Source organism: Triturus cristatus, chromosome 4_2 (assembly GCF_964204655.1).
Source record: "Triturus cristatus chromosome 4_2, aTriCri1.1, whole genome shotgun sequence".
Classification (NCBI taxonomy): domain Eukaryota; kingdom Metazoa; phylum Chordata; class Amphibia; order Caudata; family Salamandridae; genus Triturus; species Triturus cristatus.
Window position 1 is genome coordinate 685,938,433 of NC_140586.1, and position 25,491 is coordinate 685,963,923.

Sequence of the window (25,491 nt, forward strand, 5' to 3'; positions counted from 1 at the left end):
TTTCCAGTTGTTTCAGAGCCCTGGGAGGCTCCAACGTTGGCCCAAGCGTTTCTCCAGTTGCCCAGCACTTAGTGGGCAACTGCTACGTTTAGGTTGTAGCCTCTGTGTTTTGGCTGGCGCAGCTTGCGCAGCCTTACCCTAACATTTGGGCACAGGGTGCCCTTGCCCCTTCACGGCCAGTTGGCCTAGGGACTGCCACAGATAGTGGCTAATGTGAGTTTTTGCGCCATTGTTCCTAACCTGCACCTCTGAATGTGTTTATACATCATGTGCTTTGCTTTACACCTCTGAATGTATTTTATGCATCCTGTGTTTATGTGCTTAGACCCCTACAGGTAGAGTTATACTTAGGTGGTTGTTTTTCTCCTAGTACAGGTGGTACTGGTGAGGTCCTGATTCCCTGCGCAGTATTTTCCTAAGGTGGTTAGGGTTGCGTAGGTGGTACTTTCTGGTTATCAGGAGTTACTGATTGTGTGTTATATATGTTATTGTGTGCTATGTTCTAAAATATTATTCCTACGTTCTAAGTGCTATTTCTACAAAGTGCTAATTCCCGACAGTGGTCCATGTGGCCCTGTCCCCTGTATATATAATCCCTTGTAAATTCTGCCCGTGCCTGTTGGCACATTGTAAAGTGTGTGTTTTTATCTGATGTGTTGTGTATAATACAAAGGCTATTTTTATAGAATACCTTGTGTGGAGTTTCCTTTGTGGTGGGCCTTGGGTGTTGTTGCTGGGTGCGCGCGCAAACGCTTTACACATCGCCTCAGGGATAAGCCTGTCTGCTCGTGCCACGCTACCAAGGAGGTGAGCAGGGGTTATCTTTGGCGTGTACCTTCCTTGCCCTGACTAGAGTGGTGGTTTCTGCCTGGCTTTGGCGCAAGCCCTAGCCAACCAGAAATCCCATTTCTAACATTGGTGATCAGCGGTGGGATTTGGACTTGCGTTTGCGCTGTACCGCAGCGGCAACTGGCCGCACTACAAAACTCTGCATTTAGATAAATCACATGGTATAGGGATTATTGTTCTAAGTTTGTTTTTAATTGTCATTTCTTTGGAAATGTGTTTTTGTGCACTGTGAGTTAGGTGTCCCTAGCTCGGGAGGGTAGATCATCCCCCTTAGTGCATTGTATTTCTGGATTTACCAGAGGGTGGGATCCAGTGGTGGCAGCGTAATAGTGTCCTGTACATTTGTCCCCCACCCTACGCCCAGAGTTGGTACCTGTGTCACGTAGTGGTCAGGTTGAGGAATCAGGGGTGGTAGAAACTGCCTTACCAGTCCGAGGGGAGGGTTGTGTGTGGATGAATGGTGTGTGGCACTAGGCAAGTGAGTGTGAGTTCTCTGGGATAGAGAGCTTGCTGAATCCTTTGTGAATTGTGTACTCCTGTGTTAAACGCAGACCCCTAGGTTCCCTGTGTGATTTTTTCTCTAGAACGTCTGCCAGAATGGAGCCTGCTTTTGATCCCAGTGATCTAGTTTATTACGGTATGTAGGAGTTGGAAAGGTTCTGTAGGGAGAGAAACATAGGGGTGAGAGAGTCAGACACTGTGTACGAACTGAGGAACCACATGATTGGATGGCAAACAGGTGAATGGGAACGTGAGAGCAGGGAGGAAGAAAGGGCCCGGGCCTCACACCTGGAGGGTGGTGGGTCTGTGGGGAGCCCTGAAGATTCAGAAGGAGATGACAGTACCTGGACGCCAGTAGAGAGTGAGGACCCCGTAGGTAGGGAGTCCCTTGCTGGGTCCAGCGTAGGAGCTAGCGCCTCATCCCTTTCCCTGTCCCCTGAGCACAGTGGTAGTTTTCTGGATTCCCCAGTGAGGGTGGAGTCCAGTGGTGGCAGCGATATAGAGTGCAGTACAGAGAGTCCCATTCCCAGTTCCCCGAGTATGGTACCTGTTTCCCAAGAGGAGGAGTATAGGTTGAAATTCAGGGGCAGTAGGAAACTGTCTCACCAGTCTTGGGAGGAGTTTTTGGAGGGATGTAATGAGGCACTGTCCGATTGGGTGGAGCAGAACTCGGAACGTACTTATAACGGCCTGTATGATCTGGTTCTCAAAGAACACCTGCTCAGTTGTTGTGTGCCGGGGTTGCGCCAACACCTGTTGGGGTGTGGATTGTCTGAGCCATTTGAGCTTGCAGAAAAGGCAGACCATTGGGAAGGTGCTAGAGGTCCTCTAGAGTCATTAGTGAGTGATTCCAACAATAGTGGGTCAGAGATCCTCCAGCCCAGCGTGGTGGAGGAGGCTCAGTGTAGCCCAGCTAGGTCCCAGGATAGCGAGGAGGGTGTAGGGGCTCACTGCCTGGCTCAGTGGACCAGGAGTGAGGGGGTGACCGAGGGTCCCCAGACGCCCGAAACCCTGCCTCAGGACTTGGATGGTTTCATGAGGGAACACCAAGTTGGGGACCTAGGCTGTCCTGTTAGTCCACTTGAGGAAGATCTCTTAGTGAGTAGAGGACCTGGAGCGCCTGTAAACAGGGCTCCTGTGGTTCTGGAGTCCGGCAGTACCGCTCCGGTAGGGAGGGTACAGGAGTCCAGCGTGAGTGATTGGGGGATGAGTTCCCCAGTGGAAGAGCCGGTGGGTCAGGGACTTCCCAGTTGGGCTAGGATCCCGTGTAGTGACCAGGGTGACACCACTTCTGTTCTGGGGGATCTCCGCGCACTGTCAGGTGGACAGGGGACGGGAGATCAGCGCCAGACAGACAGTCGCTCGACATATGTGTCATTTGATAGCCTCAGGGGGATGGAGTGTAAATCCCCCAACGTCCTGGAGTGCCAGGCGATTATTCCACCAAAGGTTCTATGCCGGAGGTTGGAAGGCCAGGTTCGGGATCAGCCTGACCTGAAGGGTGGGACGTCTGTAATCAGCGTCCCGACCGGTTCTTCTTCCAGAGGTACCGCCCCAGTTGGTAGGGAGCAGGGTTCTGGAAGGGGGTGCAGAGGGTGGGAGAGCCCACCTCTGGCCCCGGTACAACCTGAGGGGTTAAACCCTGGGTTGGAATGGCGTTCTAGGTGTACCCCTCGCCAGAGGAGGAGGAACCCTAGGAGAAGAGGTGGGGGGAGGAGAGCCTTCCCTGGGACTCCTGGTCCGCCTGAGGGTGTAGACCCTAGGCTGGAGAACCAGTGGCAGTCTAGTCCTGTCTTGCAGAGAGGAAGAGTGGAGAATGGCCGCTATGTGCCAGGGGTTACTACCCCCCACTCTGTGGTTAGGCAAGGACCGGTGGCACCTGGGTGGCCTAGGGCCTGGTCTTGGCCGCGGACAGCTTGGGAGTACCAGTGGGGTAGCCCAGTTGGTCCAGACAGTGGTGTTAGAAAGAATTCCATGGGTTCACCGTGGCGTAGAACCGGAGGGTGTCCCTGCAGTTGCGGACCCGCGTCCGTGTTCTATCGCCCCAAGCAGGGAAGTCCATCACGGTGGTGATTGGGCTGCCCTGCGTTTTGGCTGGAAGGGGGTTGTGTTGGACTTGGCCCTTCTGGCAGGATCACCCCTGAACTTTTTTGCTTTTTATTGGTGACTTGGTGTGGTGATTTTTTGGTTTCTGCGCACTTTCCCTGTGTCCCAGGGTAAAGTGCGTGCGCGCTCTGAGTGCATGCGGTGAGATAGGCCTGCCCTCCCATAGGAATGCATGGGGAATGTATGTGTCCCTAGTAGTTCCTGATGCGTGTGGTGTGCAGGCCCGAGTTTGGTATGTGCGGACTCGTGTGATTGAATGCTGCGCGATGATGTGTGCGGCGTGCATGTACCTAGTGTGGAAGTGCCACTTCTAGAAGTGGGCACTTCGGTGTGCAGTGTGAAATGTGTGCCTTGTCACATGATTGGCTGGTTGAGGTCATGTGACGGGCTAGGGATTCCCCAGAGTCAGGATGAGTCACCCAGTGGTGAATGGGGAGATCAGCAGCTAGATGGGAGGGAGGAGTACACCTGGGTCCTGAATAGGGCAGGGTTTTCCCCACACAATGCTGGCTCCGCCCCCTGTGGTGCGACTGACGACCCTAGCCCTGCCAGTGAATAGAGTGAGGGGCTGAGCACATCAAGGGTGCTCCCCAACCAGCTGCGACTGGTTTGCCCCCTCACCCTGAACCCAGAACAAAGGGTTTTAGTGTATAAAAATGGGGCTGTGTCCCCACAGAAACGGTTCACTTCCAGGATCCTGAGGGGGGCTGCTGCTGCTGGAGGCCAGGAGGAACCGCCACTTGGGACTGCCTTCCTGCCCTGGAGGGCCCAGTGAGCTGGCCCCTGGCCCAACCTTGTCCCCCTGCCTTCTTGCCTGAACTTTCCCTGGACTTTGTTCCTTGACCCTGCCTTTAAGCGCCTGGAAGCACTTTTACTGGACTTGTAGCGCTAGGAGTGCTTTATTTGGGCCCCCAACATCCAGAAGCGCTTTTTGTTTTACTGGTAGCGCTAGGAGCGCTCTACCTGTGGCCCCAACAGCGCTACGATACTTCACGGGGGGAACCCCGACGTAGGGATTCCCCCGTTTTGGCCGAGATCGAGCAGGAGCCCACTCCGCTGTTCATGCCGTGTATTACGCGGGTGCCTACCCTGCTTATTTAATTATTTGGTTGGCGGGTGCTCACCCTGCATTATTGCGACCTCGAGCGGGTGCCCACCCCGCTCGTATGATTAATGACGAGGGAGCCTACCCCTCATTGTCACCGCATCACCGCCGCAGCCCGAGCTCCCAATAGACTGCCGCGTCGGAGCGGCCAACAGGAAGTCAGGCAAGTCTTGTGGAAGACGTGGGCGGGGCCTCGCCTCAACCCGGAAGCCGACGGGAGCCTACGCCGCGCTCCGGTCCACGAAGCAAGAAGAGAAGCGGAGCTGGAGGTTCGGCGGGAGCCCACCCCGCTTACCGAAGAAGAAGAGAGCCCCGCGCCAAGACCAGGAGCGCCGCCAGAGTCCCGGTGAGTGGGGACAACCGTGTGGTGCTCGGAGCGAGTGCGCTCCAGTGGGGGCATTGTCTATTTTTGAGCCGAGTGAGGCTCCAACACCCCGCATTGCTTCCTTCATAGAGCTGGCACGCTCCCACGTTACGGAGGCATTGTGTGTTCTAGAGCGCTGGTGCACTCCAACGACGGGGCACCATCACTTGTCTCGAGCCCACGAGGCTCCCACACAGGGCATATTTGTAGTTTAGAGCCTGCAAGGCTCTAGGGGGCAGTTCCTGCTGTTCAGAGCCCACGAGGCTCCGGGGTCTTAAGTGTTGAATCAGAGCGGCCCCGTAAGGCAGTGGGCCGCTCCAACGAAGGAGCACATTATTATTTAGAGCCTGCGAGGCTCTAAGGGGCATTCCAGTTGTTTCAGAGCCCTGGGAGGCTCCAACGTTGGCCCCAGCATTTCTCCAGTTGCCCAGCACTTAGTGGGCAACTGCTACGTTTAGGTTGTAGCCTCTGTGTTTTGGCTGGCGCAGCTTGCGCAGCCTTACCCTAACATTTGGACACAGGGTGCCCTTGCCCCTTCACGGCCAGTTGGCCTAGGGACTGCCACAGATAGTGGCTAATGTGAGTTTTTGCGCCATTGTTCCTAATCTGCACCTCTGAATGTGTTTATACATCATGTGCTTTGCTTTACACCTCTGAATGTATTTTAAGCATCCTGTGTTTATGTGCTTAGACCCCTACAGGTAGAGTGATACTTAGGTGGTTGTTTTTCTCCTAGTACAGGTGGTACTGGTGAGGTCCTGATTCCCTGCGCAGTATTTTCCTAAGGTGGTTAGGGTTGCGTAGGTGGTACTTTGTTATCAGGAGTTACTGATTGTGTGTTATATATGTTATTGTGTGCTATGTTCTAAAATATTATTCCTACGTTCTAAGTGCTATTTCTACAAAGTGCTAATTCCTGACAGTGGTCCATGTGGCCCTGTCCCCTGTATATATAATCCCTTGTAAATTCTGCCCGTGCCTGTTGGCACATTGTAAAGTGTGTGTTTTTATCTGATGTGTTGTGTATAATACAAAGGCTATTTTTATAGAATACCTTGTGTGGAGTTTCCTTTGTGGTGGGCCTTGGGTGTTGTTGCTGGGTGTGCGCGCAAACGCTTTACACATCGCCTCAGGGATAAGCCTGTCTGCTCGTGCCAAGCTACCAAGGGGGTGAGCAGGGGTTATCTTTGGCGTGTACCTTCCTTGCCCTGACTAGAGTGGTGGTTTCTGCCTGGCTTTGGCGCAAGCCCTAGCCAACCAGAAATCCCATTTCTAACAGTATTCATAAAAAACATCTGTCCAGACTCCAGATTGTGCAGAATCAGCTGCCAGATTGCTCACGGGGACACCAAGGTTCTCATCAGTAAGGGCGGGCCTCAGATCGCTTCATTGGCTACCTGTGACATCTTGCATTCAGTTTAAAGCCATGTGCATTGTCTGTAAAGCCCTCAGTTGCATGGATCCTGATTTCCTGAGACACTCCATTCAGTGGTATGTGCCGGGGAGGGCGTTGCACTCTATGTACTCAAGACTTGTTCTCCTCCCCCGCTTTAAGAAAGTAAGCTGGGGTGGGGGAAGGTTTTATCACTGTGCCATTAAGGCATGGAACAATCTTCCTTTTAATCTCAGCAATTCCACTGAACTTCTCCCCTTCAGGAAGGGATTAAAATCCTGGTTATTTGCCTAGACTATTCCCAGCCTCAAGTCTCTCAGCATTCACTTAGGTAGGTAGCGTACAGCGCCAGGACACCTCAGGGTAGCAGAGCGCTCTAGAAATTTTAATAACGTAACATAACATAACATTTCAGAAGAATGGCCATAGTCTCTATAATGTTTTTTCCTGAATGCCTAATATAATAGCAATTAGTGCCTGGATACCTTATCAGATGATCAGCTGCGCTTTATAAATCTTGATCGATTGATTGAGCCTGGCCTGGGTAGAAGAAAGTACAACCTAGAATAGCAAGACTTGCATATCAGCCTTACTTTCTGTGTTTTCTGGAGCTTGAAGGAATACTATTATCCTTTGCATGCAAAAACAGTTTGTTGCAAAGTTGGTTCTATTTTTTTTTAAAGTTATTTCGGCCTTGTTGCTTCCTGCATGGATATAGCTCTGTCATCTCATGCAAGAACTGTTCAATGTGGGGTGCTAACAACAACGGTTTTATTTTGATTAAGAAGAGCACATAATTAAAGGTGATAATATTGCCAACTGATTGGCACCCACTTATTTAAACTCAAGAGGAGTAGAAGATGCATTAAGAATCAAACCTGACACTTGCCAGTCACACATCCTGGAATCAGGTGTGTTGTTAACCCACTAGGATCAACATCCTGAAAAGCAGACCAACATATCAACAGTCTTTTGCAGATGGCATTCAGAGTATTTTATGAGCTCATTGTCATTTCACAAAAGGAATTTTCATAGAAATTGTAAACAGGGTCCTCAAGTTTTGGAATATCTTAGCAAAAACTGGTTCTACAGTGCTTTTTATTGAAATCTTTAGATGCTGCTTTTTATCTGTCAAATCACTAATTTCCCTTTCTACATATCTGTCAGTAGCCTATCAGCATTGTTAAATCCACTGAAACATGTTTGTTGTAATTATATCGGGTTTGACCAATGATAAAAATGCACAATTTATCACTCTATTTATTTTTATTGGCTCAAACGATAATAATTCCGACCCATTTTTTTAAGTGTTAGTCCCACCTCTATTGACTGAAAAACAAATGATATATACATATTCACTTAAAAAACCATAGGTTTCACACACGTTATAGTTAGGAATTAGCATTTAAAAAACCTTGCAAATTCACTTAAAAAACCATAGGTTTCACACATGTTATAGTCAGCTGGACATTTCACTCGTAAAAAAACCATTGAAATTCCCCCGTTATAGTTAGTTCAGATAACTATAACTCGCGCGCCCGCAATCCACTGCTCATGACGTCACATATTACATCACTCATGACATGGTCAGTGGCATCACTCATAACATCACTGATGACATCATCCTTATGATAGAGTGGCGGTCGCGCGAGTTATAGTTATCTGAACTAACTATAACGGGGGAATTTCAATGTTTTTTTACGAGTGAAATGTCCAGCGGTGCACCCCACGATTTTTTGAAAAAAAAAATAAAATGTTTTTTTCACCCTTCGGGGTCTTTCAGGGACCCCCTGACAAAGGCTAGGGGGTCAGGAACTCTCTCCCCTGCCCCCTTTTCACGTTCTCTACCTTTCTTTTTCACTGTCACACACAAAACACACAAAATGGCGGCCGACACTTCCTGATTTCGACCGATTCGAATGTTGACTGACATGTAACCACCAATCAGAATTACGCTTGCGCACGTTATGGTGCGCGCATCGTGCGCGCACGGTGCGCGCTTATAGATATTTATGTACTTTTAACTGCAATTTTCTCAGGAACTACTGAACAGATTGACACCATATATGCAAAAGGCACATGCCTGACCTGAGGACTACCTCTTTGCCAAATTTCAAGTAATTCTGTGCAGCCGTTCGGGCTGTACCTTCGACTAAAGGTCCTATGAGAAAATGCATGGGGAAAGCGCGTTTTGGGACCCCCCTTTTTCCTCAGCCCTCGCTTGACGAATCACCCTGAGACTTTCAGGGTAGGAGCTGAGCGGAGCGCCCCATTAGTTTTGAAAATTTCGCGAGGATTCGTCAACCGGCGCCAAAGTTATTCAAAATAGAATTTTCAGATTTCCTATGGAAACTCGGTCCTAACTATAACTATCTACTGGCGACCGCCAGTAGATAATATAGAGGGAGAGAGATAAAGAGAGAGAGAGAGAGAGAGTGAGAGAGAGAGATTTTGCCGTAGATAGAGATAGATATATAGCAATAGATAGATAGATAGATAGATAGATAGATAGATAGATAGATAGATAGATAGATAGATAGATAGATAGATAGATAGATAGATAGATAGATAGATAGATAGATAGATAGATAGATAGATAGATAGATAGATAGATAGATAGATAGATAGATAGATAGATAGATAGATAGATAGAACTCCGACATTCAACAATTGCAAACTGAAAAATATTTTAGAAGCACAACTCTTCTACAAGAACACATCAAAACATGTTATCAAAGCAGCTAATTCCATACAATCGAATTAGGACTCAGACAGGTATGTAGTGAGATCCAATTAAGAAATGCTACTAACATTAACATTATTGAACCCAACAACGCATGTCTCAAAGATCAGTAAAATGGGATGGATCCCATGACAGTATTAAATGGTGATATAATCAGAAAAATTAGGAGGCATTGTCGAATATCTATGCGTATGAAACAATTTTTCAGTTTTTATTTGTTTTGTGATTGAAGTCCTTCCTTTGTTTTCATGCATTTGCAGTTTTCACTTAAAAATAGACACTGGACTATAATGTCCTTGCCATGAGCACCGAGATGCATTGGCATTGCTGTTCCGCGCTGGCGCGCGAATAATGAATGAGCAAATCGTCCTCTCATTTAGTTTAGTCTGCATGAGGAATATTAAGACTCAGGAATCCTTCAGAAGATGCCTGTAACAGAGAAGCTGCCAAAAACTGTCAGATGCCCTGTCTACCAACCTCTAGGCACTCCTCTCTCATTTAGCTTAGATCCCTTCAGCATAGCCTAGCTGGCTGTGCCCCCAGTCACAGGGTGGCTCCCCAAAAGTTGCAAGGAAAGCCCACCCTGTTGAGGTATTGCAAACCTGAATTTTAACGTGAGCAGGTGAAACTGCAGCTGTGTCTCCCAAGCAGTGGAAGTAGATCCATGGGACAGAAATGACATTCGAGTCCTGCTTTTGAGGGGAAAAACAGCTTCTGGGGGTTATTTTTGAAAAAGAAAAGAAAAAAGCTGGTCCTTGTGCCATGGCATTGCAGCCTGGCTTGTAATGCATGTTCACCAAAGGTGCTCCTGTCCTGCGAATGAGAAGACTTTCTGCAAAAAATCCTCACAGGCTTGGTGGGAAAATCTAATGTTGGTGCGTGGGTCACCAACCTTAAATGAAGCTCCCATTCCATACGGGGCAAATAGGGAGGAGTTTTCTTAAAATTAACTCACTGAACTCTTTCACCTGAAGAACAGATGCAGCAAAATACAAAGGGGCAGATTTACAAGCCCCTTGCACCACTTTTGCGCCATTTTTAACACGGGAAAGGTGACGTAAAGGTGGCGCGAGGGGCTTGTAAATAAGCCCCAAAATGTTCTGATATAGCTTTTGTTTGCCACCGAGCCCTGAGAAGCAACTGACCGACTGCTGCAGAGGCCCTTCCAGTTTTATGCACTTCCCATTGCCTCTGTGGCATAAACATGCTGATGGCCTTCACACAGATTCACACCATGTATGACAGCACACGCCCATAGTGTGCATAAGATCCAGGGCAGCATGTCATTGCAGAATTACAAGGCGAATTAGTGATGAATGCAGCATTGTCAGGTTATTAATATCGAAGGGGTGTTTGTCATTCGTGGAGCAATGTCAGCTTCAGGCATGTTATTGACTTTGTCAATAATATCATCATATATTTTACAAGGTCTTAAAAACAAGGAATACATATTGTCCCCCGAGGAGCAGAGGGATTTAAATAAGAGCTTCGCTGTTCCCAACACCCTCGTTCTCTGTGTTCGCGTTATCAACACTAAGGATGCTCTAAGCTGGGAGGCCTCTTGGTCCCCGGAAGAGCTTTAAGTTAGCTGAAGAAGATGCGAGCTGCCATGAATGCGGATTTCACTTCACATCGAGTCATGCTTGGTAAATGTTATCGATATGAGGGCTGGCCTTTAAAAGTCACTTCCGAGATCGGAGCTGTCCTGCCTGCTTTGGCACGCTCTCCATAATCTTTACATTTGCTCTTATGAAGTGAGAATCTTTTTGCTCCTTTAAGCGTTACGAAGCCTTATCTTCCAGACAGTACAAGTAATTATTTTGGCAAGTTGCAGCCAGTAGTGTCTTGGGGACATGAGCAAGTTATGATGATGGCTTTAATTTAGAGAAAGCGTCTAATCATGTCCGTGTTTGAAGAGCATTCAGCGCCGGCCGCCTTTCTCCTAGATCGCTTATGACACGCATTCTCACGTGCACTTAATTGCACTGCCAGCGCCTAGAGGCATATGCACGAAAAGCGCTCTATGAGTGTCCTCTCTCACATTCGTATTGACTGTATTATGATAAAAACTAAAACAAGGGAAGCATTTGTACCAGGAAGTACAAGGGAAAGATGTATTGACTCTTGTTTGAAGAAATTGCAAACTTGAGGGCTTTTGGGGATAAGGAGACATTTTAATCAATGAGTGTTTGATCTCGGGAGCCTCTAGATGCACAATTTGATTTGTGTCAGCACACAGTCTCCATGGCTCTTATGAGCAGTTTGACAGGGGTCGTGTCACGCAGTTTCCACAAAAAGACTCTGTGAGACCAGACGAAGAAAAATAAGAGGTGCTTTGCAATTAAAATGGGGACAATTGAAAATGTGAATTGATTACATGATTTTCTGTGCTCTGGACAAATCAGTAAAGCAAGTAAAACGTTATTGACACAGAAATAGAATGTGAAAACTCTAATGAAAGTCTTTCCAGAGGTGTTATTTGGCGCGAGAAATGAGACAGAACCCCAAATCCAGAATATTGATGTTATGGGCAATGAAATACAACACAACACATCACCATGTCTGAGCAAGTTTAGAGACAAGATGATTTCCCGCACTAAATTGACATTTGCACTGACTGATTAGCATTTGGTGCTCGTTAAAAATCATATTTTACACTGGAAATTAACTGCATATGGTTGTGCGAAATTTAGCAGCCACCAGTGCTAAATTACTTATGCAATATGGCACCAGGGCTAGAGTTACTGCAAGCATTCTCAGGAGCCAGCAGAGATATTAAATGCACACTTACACAATGTTGTTTAATTCTGTGCCTCTCAATCAATGCAAAATTGTAGTCCTGCTTCAATGTTTTTGTCATGACAGGTTTTTGGATTTCTAAATTTGGTCAACTTACATATGTGCCACTGGAATTATATGGAAATGTTATCTTGTCCATTATTATAACTATCTTGTCACCTAAACACCTGAAGTGTCCGCTGTGTGAGAAGAGACGTGGATTACGTTGCTTTTAATTTTTGGAGTAGTTTACATACCTACTGTATATACATGACTGCAGCGTAACTCCATGAGAACAGGGATCACTTCCAGACTCCATCGTTTGCTATTAGCTGATGTACCATGCGTCTGATCCTGATAGATGTCCAATACTTTCATAGAACAATTTACGTTTGATTGAAGGGTTCTGGCTACCTAGTATGTTTCTTGCTCAGAATTATTGGTTTATTTTAAAGTTTACTATTCTAGGTCCGTGATTAAGTTATCTATTTCTTGTTTAACCTCTTTTGACATGCCTTAAACTACTCACTTTTAGCTTCATGTAGATTGATTCAAAGATTTGTCATTGGTAATGTGACTCTATATTTACATTTCTTCTATATCAGAAGTACTGGTTTACGCATACCTTATATTTATCACAGTGATATTTTTCTTCAGGTCAGGATCGCAGCGAGGCCACTTTGATAAAGAGATTCAAAGGTGATGGTGTCCGGTACAAGGCAAAACTGATTGGGATTGATGAAGTTTCAGCAGCACGAGGAGACAAGTTATGCCAAGACTCTATGATGAAACTCAAGGTGAGGTGCCCAATTCCACAAAACATGTGACATTTTACCTGTGTTGCTCATCAGTCCTCCACCAGGCTTGGCACATCTTGAATCATGCCCCTGCAAACAGAACATCCAAAGTAACTGAGCAGTTTTCATGATGCTAGGAGGCAGCTTGCAAATCTCCTAAGTATGCTTGTGTTTAGTTGGTGCCATATTGTTGTCTCTCTGAGATGATGCGCCATAGTTCACAAAATATAGAATAGGAATTATTCAAGCATGTTCATCTCTTTGAAAAGACTGCCTTACATTCATCTCTCAAAGTGTCCAAATAATAAGAATCCAGAAGTTGAATAATAGCAGTCTATTCATTGTCTTTATTATGTTTACATATTGTGCAAAGTCCAAAGGACACACAAGTGTGCATCTGTCTGTGGAATTCAACACCATCAAACATTTCGTCCCATTGTCCAAGGTATTGCACACATGGGTTAGGTGAGGGGTCAAAAAGCTCTGCAAGAGAACTCTTCAAGACGGTCACGGAATTAATAAAAACTAAATCAAGAAAATCAATTTGTCCTGGGCCAAGCTTTCTGCGACAAGATGGCTTGCTTTTTCTGGACAAAAATACAACTGATCTATGATGAACTGAAAGGAAACCCCCCCGAACCCCGATGGTACCAGCATACTGGAGCTAGCAAATTTAAACAGGCCTGATATAGATAACCACTTAACCAGGTTTACCCCTCTTTGCAAGGAGAGAACTAATGATCTGTGTTGGACTTGGCCCTTTTGGCAGGTTCACCCCGAAACTTTTTGCGTTCTCCTAGTCTTTTTCTGTAACCTGGTGGTGGTGATTTTAGGCCTCTGAGCACTTTAGCACTGGGGTCCAGTGTAAAGTGCGTGCGGTCTCTGGGAATGTGTGGTGAGATAGGCCTGCCCTCCCATAGGAATGCATGGGGGATATGTGTGTCCCTGGTGGTTCCTGGTGTGAGAGGAGTGCAGGGTCGAGTTTGGTATGTGCGAAGTCGTGAGAATAAATGCTGCGCAATGGTGTGCACAGATTTATGGTGACTGGTAGAGAAGTGCCACTTCTAGAAGTTGGCATTTCTGTGGACTGTGTGTCTGCCTGCCTGATGTGGAGTACATGTCTGGCTTGTGATTGACAGGAGCTGAAAGGGCTGGGGAATTCCAGGAGCCAGGGTGAGTCTGCCCGGTGGTGAATGGAGAGATCTGCATGTAGATAGGAGGGAGGAGTTGCGCCTGGGACCTGAATAGGGCTGTGCCTTCCCTCCACAATGCTGGCTCCACCTCCTGTGGTGCGTCTGATGTCCCTGGCCTGTCCTGTGAATAGAGAGGGGAGCTGGGCAAAACAAAGTGCTCCAGAACCAGTTGTATCTGGTTCTCCCCTCGCCCTACAGTTTTAGACAAAAGATTTAGCTGTAAATAAGGGGCTGTGACCCCATGGAAATGGTCATTGCTTGGTTGCCGTGCCTGCTGGGGTATGCGGCTGCTGGGGCCCAGGGGGTTTGCCATGAGGGCTTGCCTCCCTGGGCCCTGCTTACCCCTGGATGCCTCAATGACTCTTTGGGACCCTTTGCATTTACTTTGGATTCCTCAGGACCTTTGTGCACCTAGCACCCTGTAAGCGCTTTTTATTTTAATTCGCAAGGGAGAGAAGCGCTGGATCGTCGCAGCACTGGGCTGCACGTCGCCTCAGAGGGAATCCCCAGCATAGGGATTCCCGTGCATTTGCCTTGTCGAGCAGGAGCCCACCCAGCTTATTTCCATGATTTTAATCGGGTGCCCACCCCGCTTATCTGGAGAAAGGAAATCACCGCCATGGCCCGTTTCGCAGCGAAAACCGGAAATCAGGCACTTGCACCTGACTAGTGGCGGAGCCTGAGAAGGAAGTCCGGTGTGTGGCGGCGAGGTTGCAGGAAGAGCATGGCTCCCGTGAGCTGGTGGGAGCCCCGGTGCGGACAATTGGTGGCCGAAGCTCGGCAGGAGCCTACCCCACCTTCGAGTGCCCTGCAGAGTGCAGCCACGGTATCTGAAGCCCCGGTCCCAGGAGAGGGACCGGGCGAACAGCAGAGCACCCAGGAGCTGCTGGGAGCCCCGGGTGAAGGGAAGAGGCTGCCTGCACCAGAGCGGGACCTCCCCGTGTGGAGGAGGAGAGGTCCCGTGCACCGGCCCTGACCGAGATGAAGTCAGGTGGGGCCAAAAAGAAGAAGTGCTGCAGCTGGTCGGTGGGGCTCCCGTGGCGAGGAGAGAGCCCCGCGTGTCGCAGCTTAAAAGGGGGGGGAGACAGAGCCTGCCTTTGTCCCCGCGCCGCGAGATGTGCTGCCTGCAGGGAGGAGAGTCCTGCCTTCGCCCCAGCCGGTAAGTGAAGAGGGCTGAGCGGTCCCACATGGCATAGGGCCGCTCCATCGGGGGCATCTTTTGTTTTAGGAGCCAGCCGCTCCAGTGCTTGGGGGAAGATTTGTTTTGGGCACAAGGGAGCCCAGAGTGGCCCGTGCCATGGTCTCAGTTGCCCCAGTTACCAGCGGGCAACTGCAACGATGTGGGGCCAGTGTTATTTAAAGCGCCAGTCCTTTTCACAGTGTTTGGGGGCCAGTTCTTTCTCTAAGTTTGCACATAATTACATCAGGAGCCAGTGTGCTCCAGGGGACATGAGGAGTAGAGCCTAGGTGGCTCCAACGTTGGGTACATCTATTTCCAGGGCCAGTAAAGCCCCTGCCCACATCTTGATATTTACAGTTGCGCAGCAATTAGTGCCAGCTGCATCGTTTAGGCCCTCATGTTATGGTTCTCAGCTACCCAGCAAGTAGTGGGTAGCTGCAACGTTTAGGCCTGCGCAGATTGCGCACCCTTGACTTTCGCTGCCTAGGCAGCAGCCCTGACTTTCTGGACACAGGGCATTTGAGCCCCCCTTTGGGATGGCCAGTTGGCCAGGGGGATTGTTAGGTTTATAGGGCACCTGGCTCTAAGGTGATGGTGGTGCCAGGAAATGTAATGTGTGCAGTATGTTTTACGCACCCTGTTTATACCTCTAAATGTGTTTTATGATTATGAGGTTGTTTTGCCTATCAGTGTTTATGCTGGTGAGGTTGGCACAGAATGTAATTTGCGCCTGATGTGATACTGTGCATAATGTAGTTTATGTTACAGGCTGACGCTGAGTATAGTGGTTGCCAGTAGTTACTGGTTGTGTTCAATGTTTATGATAAATTCTACATTTACTAAGTTCACTTTGTGATGGTACTGACAGTGGTCCAGTTGGCCCTGTCAGGTGTAAATAATCCCTTGTAGATATGACCCAGTGCCAGGTGCCACCATGTATATTATGTGTTTACTATTCTAATGTGTTATGATAATACAAAGGCTATTTTTAAATATAACCTTGTGTGGAGTTCCTTTTGTGGTGTGCCTGGGATGTTGTTGCTGCGTGCGTGCACAAATGCTCTACACATTGCCACCGGGATAGGCCTGACTGCTCGTGCCAAGCTACCAAGGGGGTGAGTAGGGGTTATCTTTGGCATGTAACTCCCTTGCCCAGACTAGAGTGGTGGTTTCTGCCGGGCTTTGGAGCAAGCCATAGCCAACCAGAAAGCCCATTTCTAACAATCTGCTATTAGCAACGAAGTCTGGGTCGCCAATGGACCCTCGCCCCCCTGCTATAATACATTTGGTTTCTAACCAAATCAGCAAGCAACTTGCCCCACTTCTAAATAACATTATGTGCTCAGGAATTTTCCGCTCGTCTTGGAAGAAGGCATGTATCAGGCCAATTTCAAAGAAACCATCCCTCGATCCCTTGGTGGTTGAAAATTACCGGCCGATATCTTGCCTGCCACTAGCGGCCAAAATATTGGAAAAATCAATGAATCAAGATCTAATGAGCTACCTTGAGTCCAATAATATCATAGACCTTTCACAACACAGCTTTTGTCAACACCACTCCACTGAATCAGCCCTAATTATAGCCACAGGGGAAATATGTAGACAACTGGACAGTGAAGGAAAAGCCATTCTAATCCTGCTGGACCTTTCAGGCGCATTTGATACCATTATCCATCTGGTACTAATCCAACGGCTGAAGGCAATAGGAATCACTGAGACCACTCTTAACCTTCTGGCCTCATTCCTCGAGGCCAGGGAACAACGGGGGTTCTGGGACAACTATCAATCAGACAGATTGTCCCTTCCCTGTGGAGTTCCCCAGGGGTCAGCTCTGTCCCCAACACTTTTCAACATATATGTGATGTCGCACGCGGACAACACTTAACTCGTCATTTCCATCGCTTTAAATGCAGACACCATCACTGGGAAATTCCATGGCTGTTTAAAACACATTATGGACTCGATGCACCAAAATTACCTTAAACTGAATGCAGGAAAGACAGAGGTGATGGAGTTTGGAACTTGAGCACCGCTCTGGGAACAGAAATGGTGGCCGGCAGAGGCAGGTCAATATCCAATATCGGCAAGAAAAACCAGGAACCTGGGAATCCTGTTGGATGATCAACTCATTTTCTCAGACCAAACTAACCAGCTTACATCAGCCTGCTTCTTTCATCTAAAAGTCCTATGGAAAATGTTCTCCTTCATCCCCCAGGAACTACGGATATCGGTTGTCGTCGCTCTGATCCTTTCACGAATCGACTACTGCAATGCCCTCTTTTTAGGCATTAACAAGCGCAAACTGTCCAAATTACAATCCTTGCAAAATGCTGCAGCCCGATTGTTGCTTAACATCCAGAAGTTCGATCAAATATTGGGCAGCACTAAAACCCTCCACTGGCTGCAGGGGCAACAGCGAATCGAATTTAATGTGCTGTGCCTGGTACACAAAGCCCAATTTGGTGGAGGAGCAGCTGACTTACAGAAGCTATTTCAGCAGTGTACCCCTCAGCGTAATCTTAGATCAGATAACAAAGGTCTAGTCCAGGTACCCAGAATACAAAGAGCCAGATGGAGAGGAAGAAGTCTGACATATCATGCGTCTAAGCTATGGAATGAATTACCTTACGACATCAGACTCCAACCCTCTAGACCTCGGTTCAGGAAACTGTTGAAGACTTGGCTATTTATCAGACAGAAGTAAGCCACTCCGCCTGCTGCTAATCCAGTGTCCTACCATAGCGCCAAGACGCCTTGGCATTCGTGCGCTCTATAAGCATAATTACTTACTTACTTACTTATGATCACAGGTAGCTTACTTCTTTACTGACATTACCGTGTGCACCAGAAACCTGGTAGGTTAGGAGAGAAGCTAGTCATGAATTGTTAACAGGGTCCAAAGTGTCCCAGTAAGTCAAAGAAGTTGCACCACCACAGCTGCCTCAAGCTGTCTTAGAAATCAGGGTTTTAACTTGTAAATTTACATCAACTTGATCTGTCCTGGTCCAAGGTAAAAGGAGCACAGCCTAATACCAGAACTCTGGACTAAAGGTCAAATCTAGTATAAGGTCTCTCAATTAAGTTGCAGGTGTAGTTAACAGATCCCGATTTCCTAATTTAATTAGGAAATAGAGCTTAAGTGGATTTCCACCTTGTTCAAAAAGAAAAATATACTGCCACATACCCCTAAGATTCCTCTTAAACATTAATCCTATACAGTGCAAAAATATTTCCCGCTGTTCAGAGGCAGTGAGAATGCAAAACCATACTGCCACATTCTCAAAACATCTATTTATACAACCTCATTCTAAAATCCATTTACTGCCTTTAAATAAAGCATAATAGGATTCATTGCATTTGTTTACAAAGCATGGGGGAACCAGACCACATTTCACTTCCATCTGCCTCTCAGCAGTATTAACTTTAGCTCAATTGACAGACCTGAACTCAGTTGGAACAAGCATCATTGAAATGCCTCAAGGTTCAAGTAGGTGACCTGAGTAAACCTTTCAGACCTATAGTTAGAGCTCTGCCAGAATTGCGGACATAAAACAATTGTACCCTTGTATCTTACCTCCATTGACATTATCTCAACAAGTATGAAATCCCTCCTCGCCTTTCTGCACTTGCAAAGTTGATACCGGTAACTTAATGAACTTTACTTCTGGACTAACTCACTGTCAAACTACGCAACTCGACCTCCTCAGGAGCAGATGATCTTACCCCAAATCCTCTCCACCGAAACCAGCGACAGGTGAAGACAACTGTCTCAGGCTTCAGCAAGGGGGAAAGGGGAAGTGGAAGATAAAACAAGAGAGACTGCTCTGCCACTACTTCTTCTTCAGAAAACTGTTTTTGGAATCTTGAAGTTCCCTGCAAAATACAAGGGACAGTTATTTTACCCTGCTCTCTCACTCTAATTCTTATCTACATTACTCTTACTCTCTGTTTAATCTTGATTTTACCTGTTAATGACCAGAGACTAGCTTCTTTCTAGAATATCTGTTTTGTCTGAGATATTGTGGTATTTGATTGACTGTTAGAATCTTCAATCTCTAAAGAAAAGTGTTCCTTCTTAATTTGGTTCTAGACGTTACCATCACTTTTAAGTTCTTATGATTTAAACTCTTTTGTGAGTGTGACAATATATCCTGCAATTCCTTCTGTCTTAATCTGCAATGAGTTGAATTCCCAAGTCTCTGAATTGAAGTTATTCCTTTGCTACACTGCAGCTCCTTTTACTCGATATGCTGAACAAAGGCAAGCAAAAATAAACAGTCTTACTTGAAAAAGCGGGAGTCCACTTCTCTTAACAGAAGTGGCTCCTTTGTTCGTGAAGCAAAACACCTCCTACTCAAAACAATGCTTCAGGACGGTTCTCTGGAAATTGACGAGATTACTCTTTTGAAGAATTACCCACCAAGTCTGTCAGCAACGTTTGTTGCCTTTTTCTCTGTCGAGAGAATTTAACATCGAGTAAACAATTATCATCGAAAACAGCATGAAACAAGTTCTCTGTACTTCCCTTTACATGCGGGGCCAGACGCGCACTATACAATTATGAGAAATTCCTGACAAGGTGATGGAGCGCTGATGAAAAGTTCCTCACAGAATTAGTCTTCAGTTGAAGTGCGTCACGCGAAACTCGCGCAGACGCAATGGCAGCTCCGGAATGTTTCGAGGGAAACACAACTAGACCATCAACCGCCACAGGATGTGGTAGTGATCAAGTCACTCCCTTAATAAGCAGATTTGCTTAACTGGTGCAGTACAGTACATAGGGAAGATCTCCAACAAGGATGAAGTCTTCCTTTAATGCAACGGTATTTAACCCAAGGCCGCCTTAGTGGTGGGGAGAGAGCTCCTCTCAAACAATTACTGACATCAGATAAAGGGTTCCTGACACCCACTGTTTTTAAGAAGCATTATACCCAGCTTTATATCCATGGATCACACTAGAAGTATCCAACAACCAAACACGAGTTTTCACTCATTCTTCTTGCAGAATTGTTCTTCACATTTCAAAGCCTATAATTGTGAATTGTAATTGTATTGTAATTGTATTTATATAGCTCAGACAAGGCGTCAAAGCACTTTTTTGGATCCCAAAAAGGATTAGTGGTGAATTAGTATAGTGAAAATATGAAAGTAATTTGATTGGTGGATATGTTAGTCAGTTATTTGGATTGAGAAGGATAGTGGAGGGATACAGAAGGGAAAAGGGTTTGAATTTATATAGTGCTTGCTACCACTGATGAAGTGTTGAAGTGCTTTTTCCGCAAGTAGCACGCTATTCTGGAACCCATAAAGGATTAGTGGTTAATTGGTATAGTGAAATATGAAATTTATTTGAGTGGTGGATATGTTAGTCTGTTATTTGGATTGAAAAGGATAGTGGAGTGATAGGGAAGGATTTAGATGTTTTTTTTGTTTTGGAGCTCGTAGCAGTAAGAGGAGGCTTTGGATAAGTAAAAGGAATGTGGAGGGGGATGAGTAAAAGTAAGATGGAGGGGATGAGTGAAAGGGAGGTGGAGGGGGAAGAGTCAGAGGGAGGATTTAGAAAGGCTTGTTTTGTGGCATCGGAATAGTAAAAAGAGGTATTAGATGATGCAAGGAGGGGTGAAGTAGGGAAGAGTCTCAAAAGGGTTATTTTGGGAATTAAAGTAGTGGTATGGGGTTGGGGTGAATGAGAGAGTGTAGGCAATGGATATATTGATAGAGGTATATGGTGAGAAATAGGCTAGTGCATTGGAAAGAGTAGTGGAAAGAGGTTTGAGATGAGTCAGAGAGTTGAGCTAGAGGATATATTGAGATACGTATAGGGTGAAAAATAGGGTAGTGCATTGGATATGCTGAGTTAGAAGAAAAGTAATAAATAAGTAAAAGTTATAAATATATAGATCCACAAGTAATAAAGGTATAGATCCATAAGTACATGGAAGGTATATAGATGCATAAAGAAAGGTAGTATATGTAGATTAAAGATGCATTAAATAAACTATGGCTTTCAAGTGTTGTTGTACTTCAAATTAGTTTGATTTATCTTTATATACATATATGTTTATTTATAGATCAATAGTGAAGCAATTGTAGATAAATATTTCTGATAAAAAGATTTATTTATTTATGCACTCACTTATATACATGTTAAAACATAGAATAATGTAACTATCAGTAATATATGCATTTGGTAAGCAGAACTAATGAATATATATATATATATATATAATATTTTTTTTAAACATAAGTATTTTACATGTTTATACAAAGCAATACACATATTTAGGTACATGTCTATAGTACAAATACATTCTTATATACAGAGAGATATGCTGTATAGTCAGTCAGTCAGTCAGTCAAATAACTTTATTCGATTCAAGTGAATCATAAAAGTTTACATAAAAATACATAAAATACATAAAATGCAGTGCACAGAAGTATGCTGTATATTTATCTGTTTGCGTATGGTGGTTATGTGGGGAAGAGTCAATTCTTGAGTAGTTTTCTAAAGATAAGGTGGATCTTAGGTTGGGGGTAAAGAGTTCCATGGTTTGGCTGCTTGAAAAAGAATTATGTGCCACCCATTGTTTTATTCTTGTATCTTAGGATTTTGAGAGGGCACTCTAGAGCAGAGGTTCCTTTGTTGATTGTGTGTGGTGATTTTATTCATGATGAAGAGTTGTACCATTCCATGTATCACACTGTGGGTGATACAAAGCAGCTTGAACATAGATCTTGTGGCAACTGGTAACCAATGCAGGGCTTTCAAGGCAGGGGAGATGTAGTCTTGCGTTTTTATATGTAAGAGTAGTTTGGCAGCAGAGTTCTGAATCCATTGTAGTCTTTTTATGGTTGCTAAAGGTGTTCCATGGTAGAGGCTATTGACGTAATCAAGTTTGGACAAAAGAAGGGAGATAGAAGCCTGAACCTTGTGTGGAAATCCCAAATGGAGGAAGTTTTGTCGCAGAGTTTTTATAGTAATAAAGCTTGATCTTGCTAGTTTGTCCACTTGGGCATTCATCGATAGCTTGGAGTCCATGGTCATCCTGAGGTTTCTTCTTCCTTACATTTTTTAGGCAGTGTTCCCAAATCATCAGGCCACATAGTGAGTGGGTCATAATGTTTCCAATTGCCACACATGAGTATTTCAGTATTGGAAGTATTTCATTTGAAATGGATCCATGCCATCCATTGATCCACAGCTCTGAGACAGCTGAAAATTGGCGAGTTTCCAATATCTTTGGGGCATTGCAGTTAAAGGAGTATTTGCATGTCATCTGTATAGTTACAGCACATGAGGTGAAATTGATTGATCAGTGCCTGTAATGACTTCATGTAGCTGTTTAAAAGCATGGGTGAAATAATAGAGCCTTGAGGGACCCCTGGTTTTGTGAAATATGGTTTGGACGAGAAAGGTGGGGTTTTAATGAGATTAGTTCTGTTGCAACTGTAGGATGCAATCCAGTCTAGAGAAGTCCACTCTATGCCAGATTCGTGGAGCCTTTGTATCAGAGTGTCATGGTCAACTGTGTCAAAGGCAGCTGAGAGGTCCAAGAGAAGTATTGCAGCAACCCAGTTGCAGTCAACTGTGTTCTTCAGCATAAGTGTATAACCTCACACTACAGACACACCAAAATGCCTGTTAAAGAAATATATCTGCAGATAAAAAAGACAAACCTAGCCAAGCAATAAAAGACCAAGGAATGCTAGTATGTCGATTACAAACTACTTAGGGGATAAACCAGAAATCCATAGGTCAAGAGTTACAATTAAGGTACTGTGCTTGGATTTGGATGCATTTGATATTTTGTAGTGTTTTTTGCAGTTAATTGTAACAGCATCTTCATTCATTCCTCATGTGCACTTGTAATGACAAAAAATAGATAAAATCAGTCCAAGATGGGTTCAGTATCTACACTAAGCCAAAATTCTCAATTATATAAAAATATCAGATCGAAATCAAGAGTAGAATTGTGAATTTGGAATTTTTCACCACTAACTGGTATTCAGAAGTTGTGAATTTGGACATGAAGAGTTATGCCAGGGTGTAAGAATATGGCTTATTAGTGGAAAGAGGTTTGAGTCCCACTCCAGTAATAAACACAGTCCTTGACAGGGTTAACACAAACGTGACTAAATAAACCTGTTCTTAACAGTCTGGTAGCTTGGCACAAAGCAGTCTAGCTTAACTTAGAGGCAATGTGTAAAATATTTATGCAGCACTCAAACTGCAATAAAGTGAAAACACAACACAAAGAAAATTCAATTAAATTTAGAAACATAGAGTTGATTTTAATAAATAAAATGACACCAAAACTAGAATAATCCATCCGTAGACCCGGAGTTATGAGTTTTTAAAGTTTAATGAAAAAGCGCACCAAAAAGGGCCGAAGCACCAACTACAGGTATCTGTTCGCACTGGATAGAGACAAAATCACAAGTTTAGGCCTGCTGCGATGGAGTGCGGGGTGAATACAGGATCCAATGTGGTCTGCTGGGAGTTGCAATGATTGTCCTTGGTGCGGAGGAAAGGTGACATATATTTTCTTGCCTAGCATGCAAAGACCTGCCAAAGAAACAGAATTGTCAAAAAATAAAATGAACAGGGGTCCAAAAAAATTCAAAAGTGCAAGGAAACAAGTGCAGAAGCTATATTATTTACAATTAAGAAGGGAATAATGTGATGCACTTTATGAATTTGTAGGGACTGAATCACAAAAGCATTTATGAGTGTTTTAGAGAGTATTCTTGTATGTACTCTTACATGCCCTTGTTAGCCACGCCTAAAACACCCAACTTTCTATTTGTAAAAGTGCAACGAAAGCACGCTACTTCCTGTTTCTTTTCAAGGCATACGAATATTCCCATTTTATTCCCAATTCACAAAGGCATATACGAGTCCTACAGGATTACTACTTTATCTACCCCTTGTGCCTTTGTGAAAAGTCTACTCGTCTTCAGCTTTCTCACAAATGTCTGGGTGCATTTTCTCTGCAGACAGGTCCTGATCTTCATAGCATCCTGTGATCAGGAGGTATGGTAAAGAACGTAGGCATACACCAACTCCATTATTATTTATTAGATCCCATGATCCATATTGGGTGGAAGAGAAGAGGACTGCATTAGTAAGTAAGGATTCTCATCTGGAACCATAATGGTCAGGGTGTGTTTTGCTCCACTGAAATTAAATCCTAAACATCAAAGTTCTTGTATAGCACGCTGTTTGGTATAGGTGAACCTGTACTCTAGTCAATAAATATATGGTAACCTACATTGCACATTCCCTTCTGCAAGACCTGTACCAGGCCAAACCTCTAGTTTTCTGACACACATTGCATTTTTTTATACCCAATTTCTCAATGGGAATTTGCTGTGTGCAAAACGTGATTTTATATCCCCCCCATCTGTGTGTCAGTGTGCACCAAAAAAAACCAGTGAATCCAGCTCAAAACTATCACATTTCTGTTCATGGCAGAACATATTTGTAATGAGCCAAAGACCCACTCTGCAAAAGAATAATCTGCACTCTTTTGAAAAAGAGCAATTTAGGCCCTTTATCTCAGGTGAAAACAAGTTTCGTCATTACGCGTTTAACCGTAACCAAAACCGAGAGAGGAGTAAATCAAGGGAGAGTACTTTTCCCTTTAGACAAGCACTGCAAAATGAAGGTTGGATTTCAAAGATGGATCTAACTAATTCTTACTTATTCTGATCTGTCAATATCTTTCAATGTGTACCTTTCAAACCTTGGCAGAGCAACCAAGCCTTATCAGTACTACCACCATGAAGTTCTCTGCCCTATCATTGGGTGGTATTTGCCCTGAAAGACTGAGGCAGGCGGACCCTGGCTGGAGGATTGTGGCTTGGTGGCAGGCATATGACTGGTGGTGGAAACTCCACCATGCTGGTATGTGTTAACCCTGACATTCTGTTATTGCCAGCTGGTGGAAATGGTGCAACACAGGTGCACCCAGACTCAGGAAAATGTCCTGGGATTTCCTTCCATGCAGAGTTGACTTGTAGGTCCTACACTCATTGATAATTTGAAGATTACCATTCTAGGCCAGTGACCATACCCACAGATAAAAGTAGATTTGTAGGGATTCCCTTTACTGACTTCACTCGAATGAATGGTGCAACAGGGGAATGGTGTAACATGCGTGCTTGCAGTATATGGAAGGGAATGACTCGGATTTTCATTATAATAAGGCATACTGACGCTCCCATGGAAGGTAATCCTTAGAGTTATCAGTGTACCTGGATATAGAGAAATTATGAAAATCACTGTTAGACCTGGCAGCCTTAGGGTGGCCTTCCCGCAAATCTTTTGCCTTTCTCCTACAATTTCTGCTGTTCTTAATTTTGCTGGCCTTAGGACTCTGCACATTTTACCACTGCCAACCAGTGCTATAGTGCATGTGCTCACTCCTTGAAACATGGTAACGTTGGCTCATAGCCAATTGGCATATTTAATTTAAACAT

General features: G+C 45.2%; 1 protein-coding gene across 4 annotated transcripts in view; it reads left to right on the top strand.

Annotated features, from left to right (window-relative positions):
• Positions 1 to 25,491, top strand: part of DAB1 (DAB adaptor protein 1) — a 3,595,579-nt gene that overhangs the window by 3,104,577 nt on the left and 465,511 nt on the right. For all 4 annotated transcript variants that reach the window (XM_085602501.1, XM_085602500.1, XM_085602502.1 and 1 more), the window contains one exon: positions 12,497 to 12,636. In XM_085602501.1, the coding sequence (XP_085458627.1) occupies positions 12,497 to 12,636 (140 nt within the window). The remainder of the gene's footprint in view (positions 1 to 12,496; positions 12,637 to 25,491) is intronic.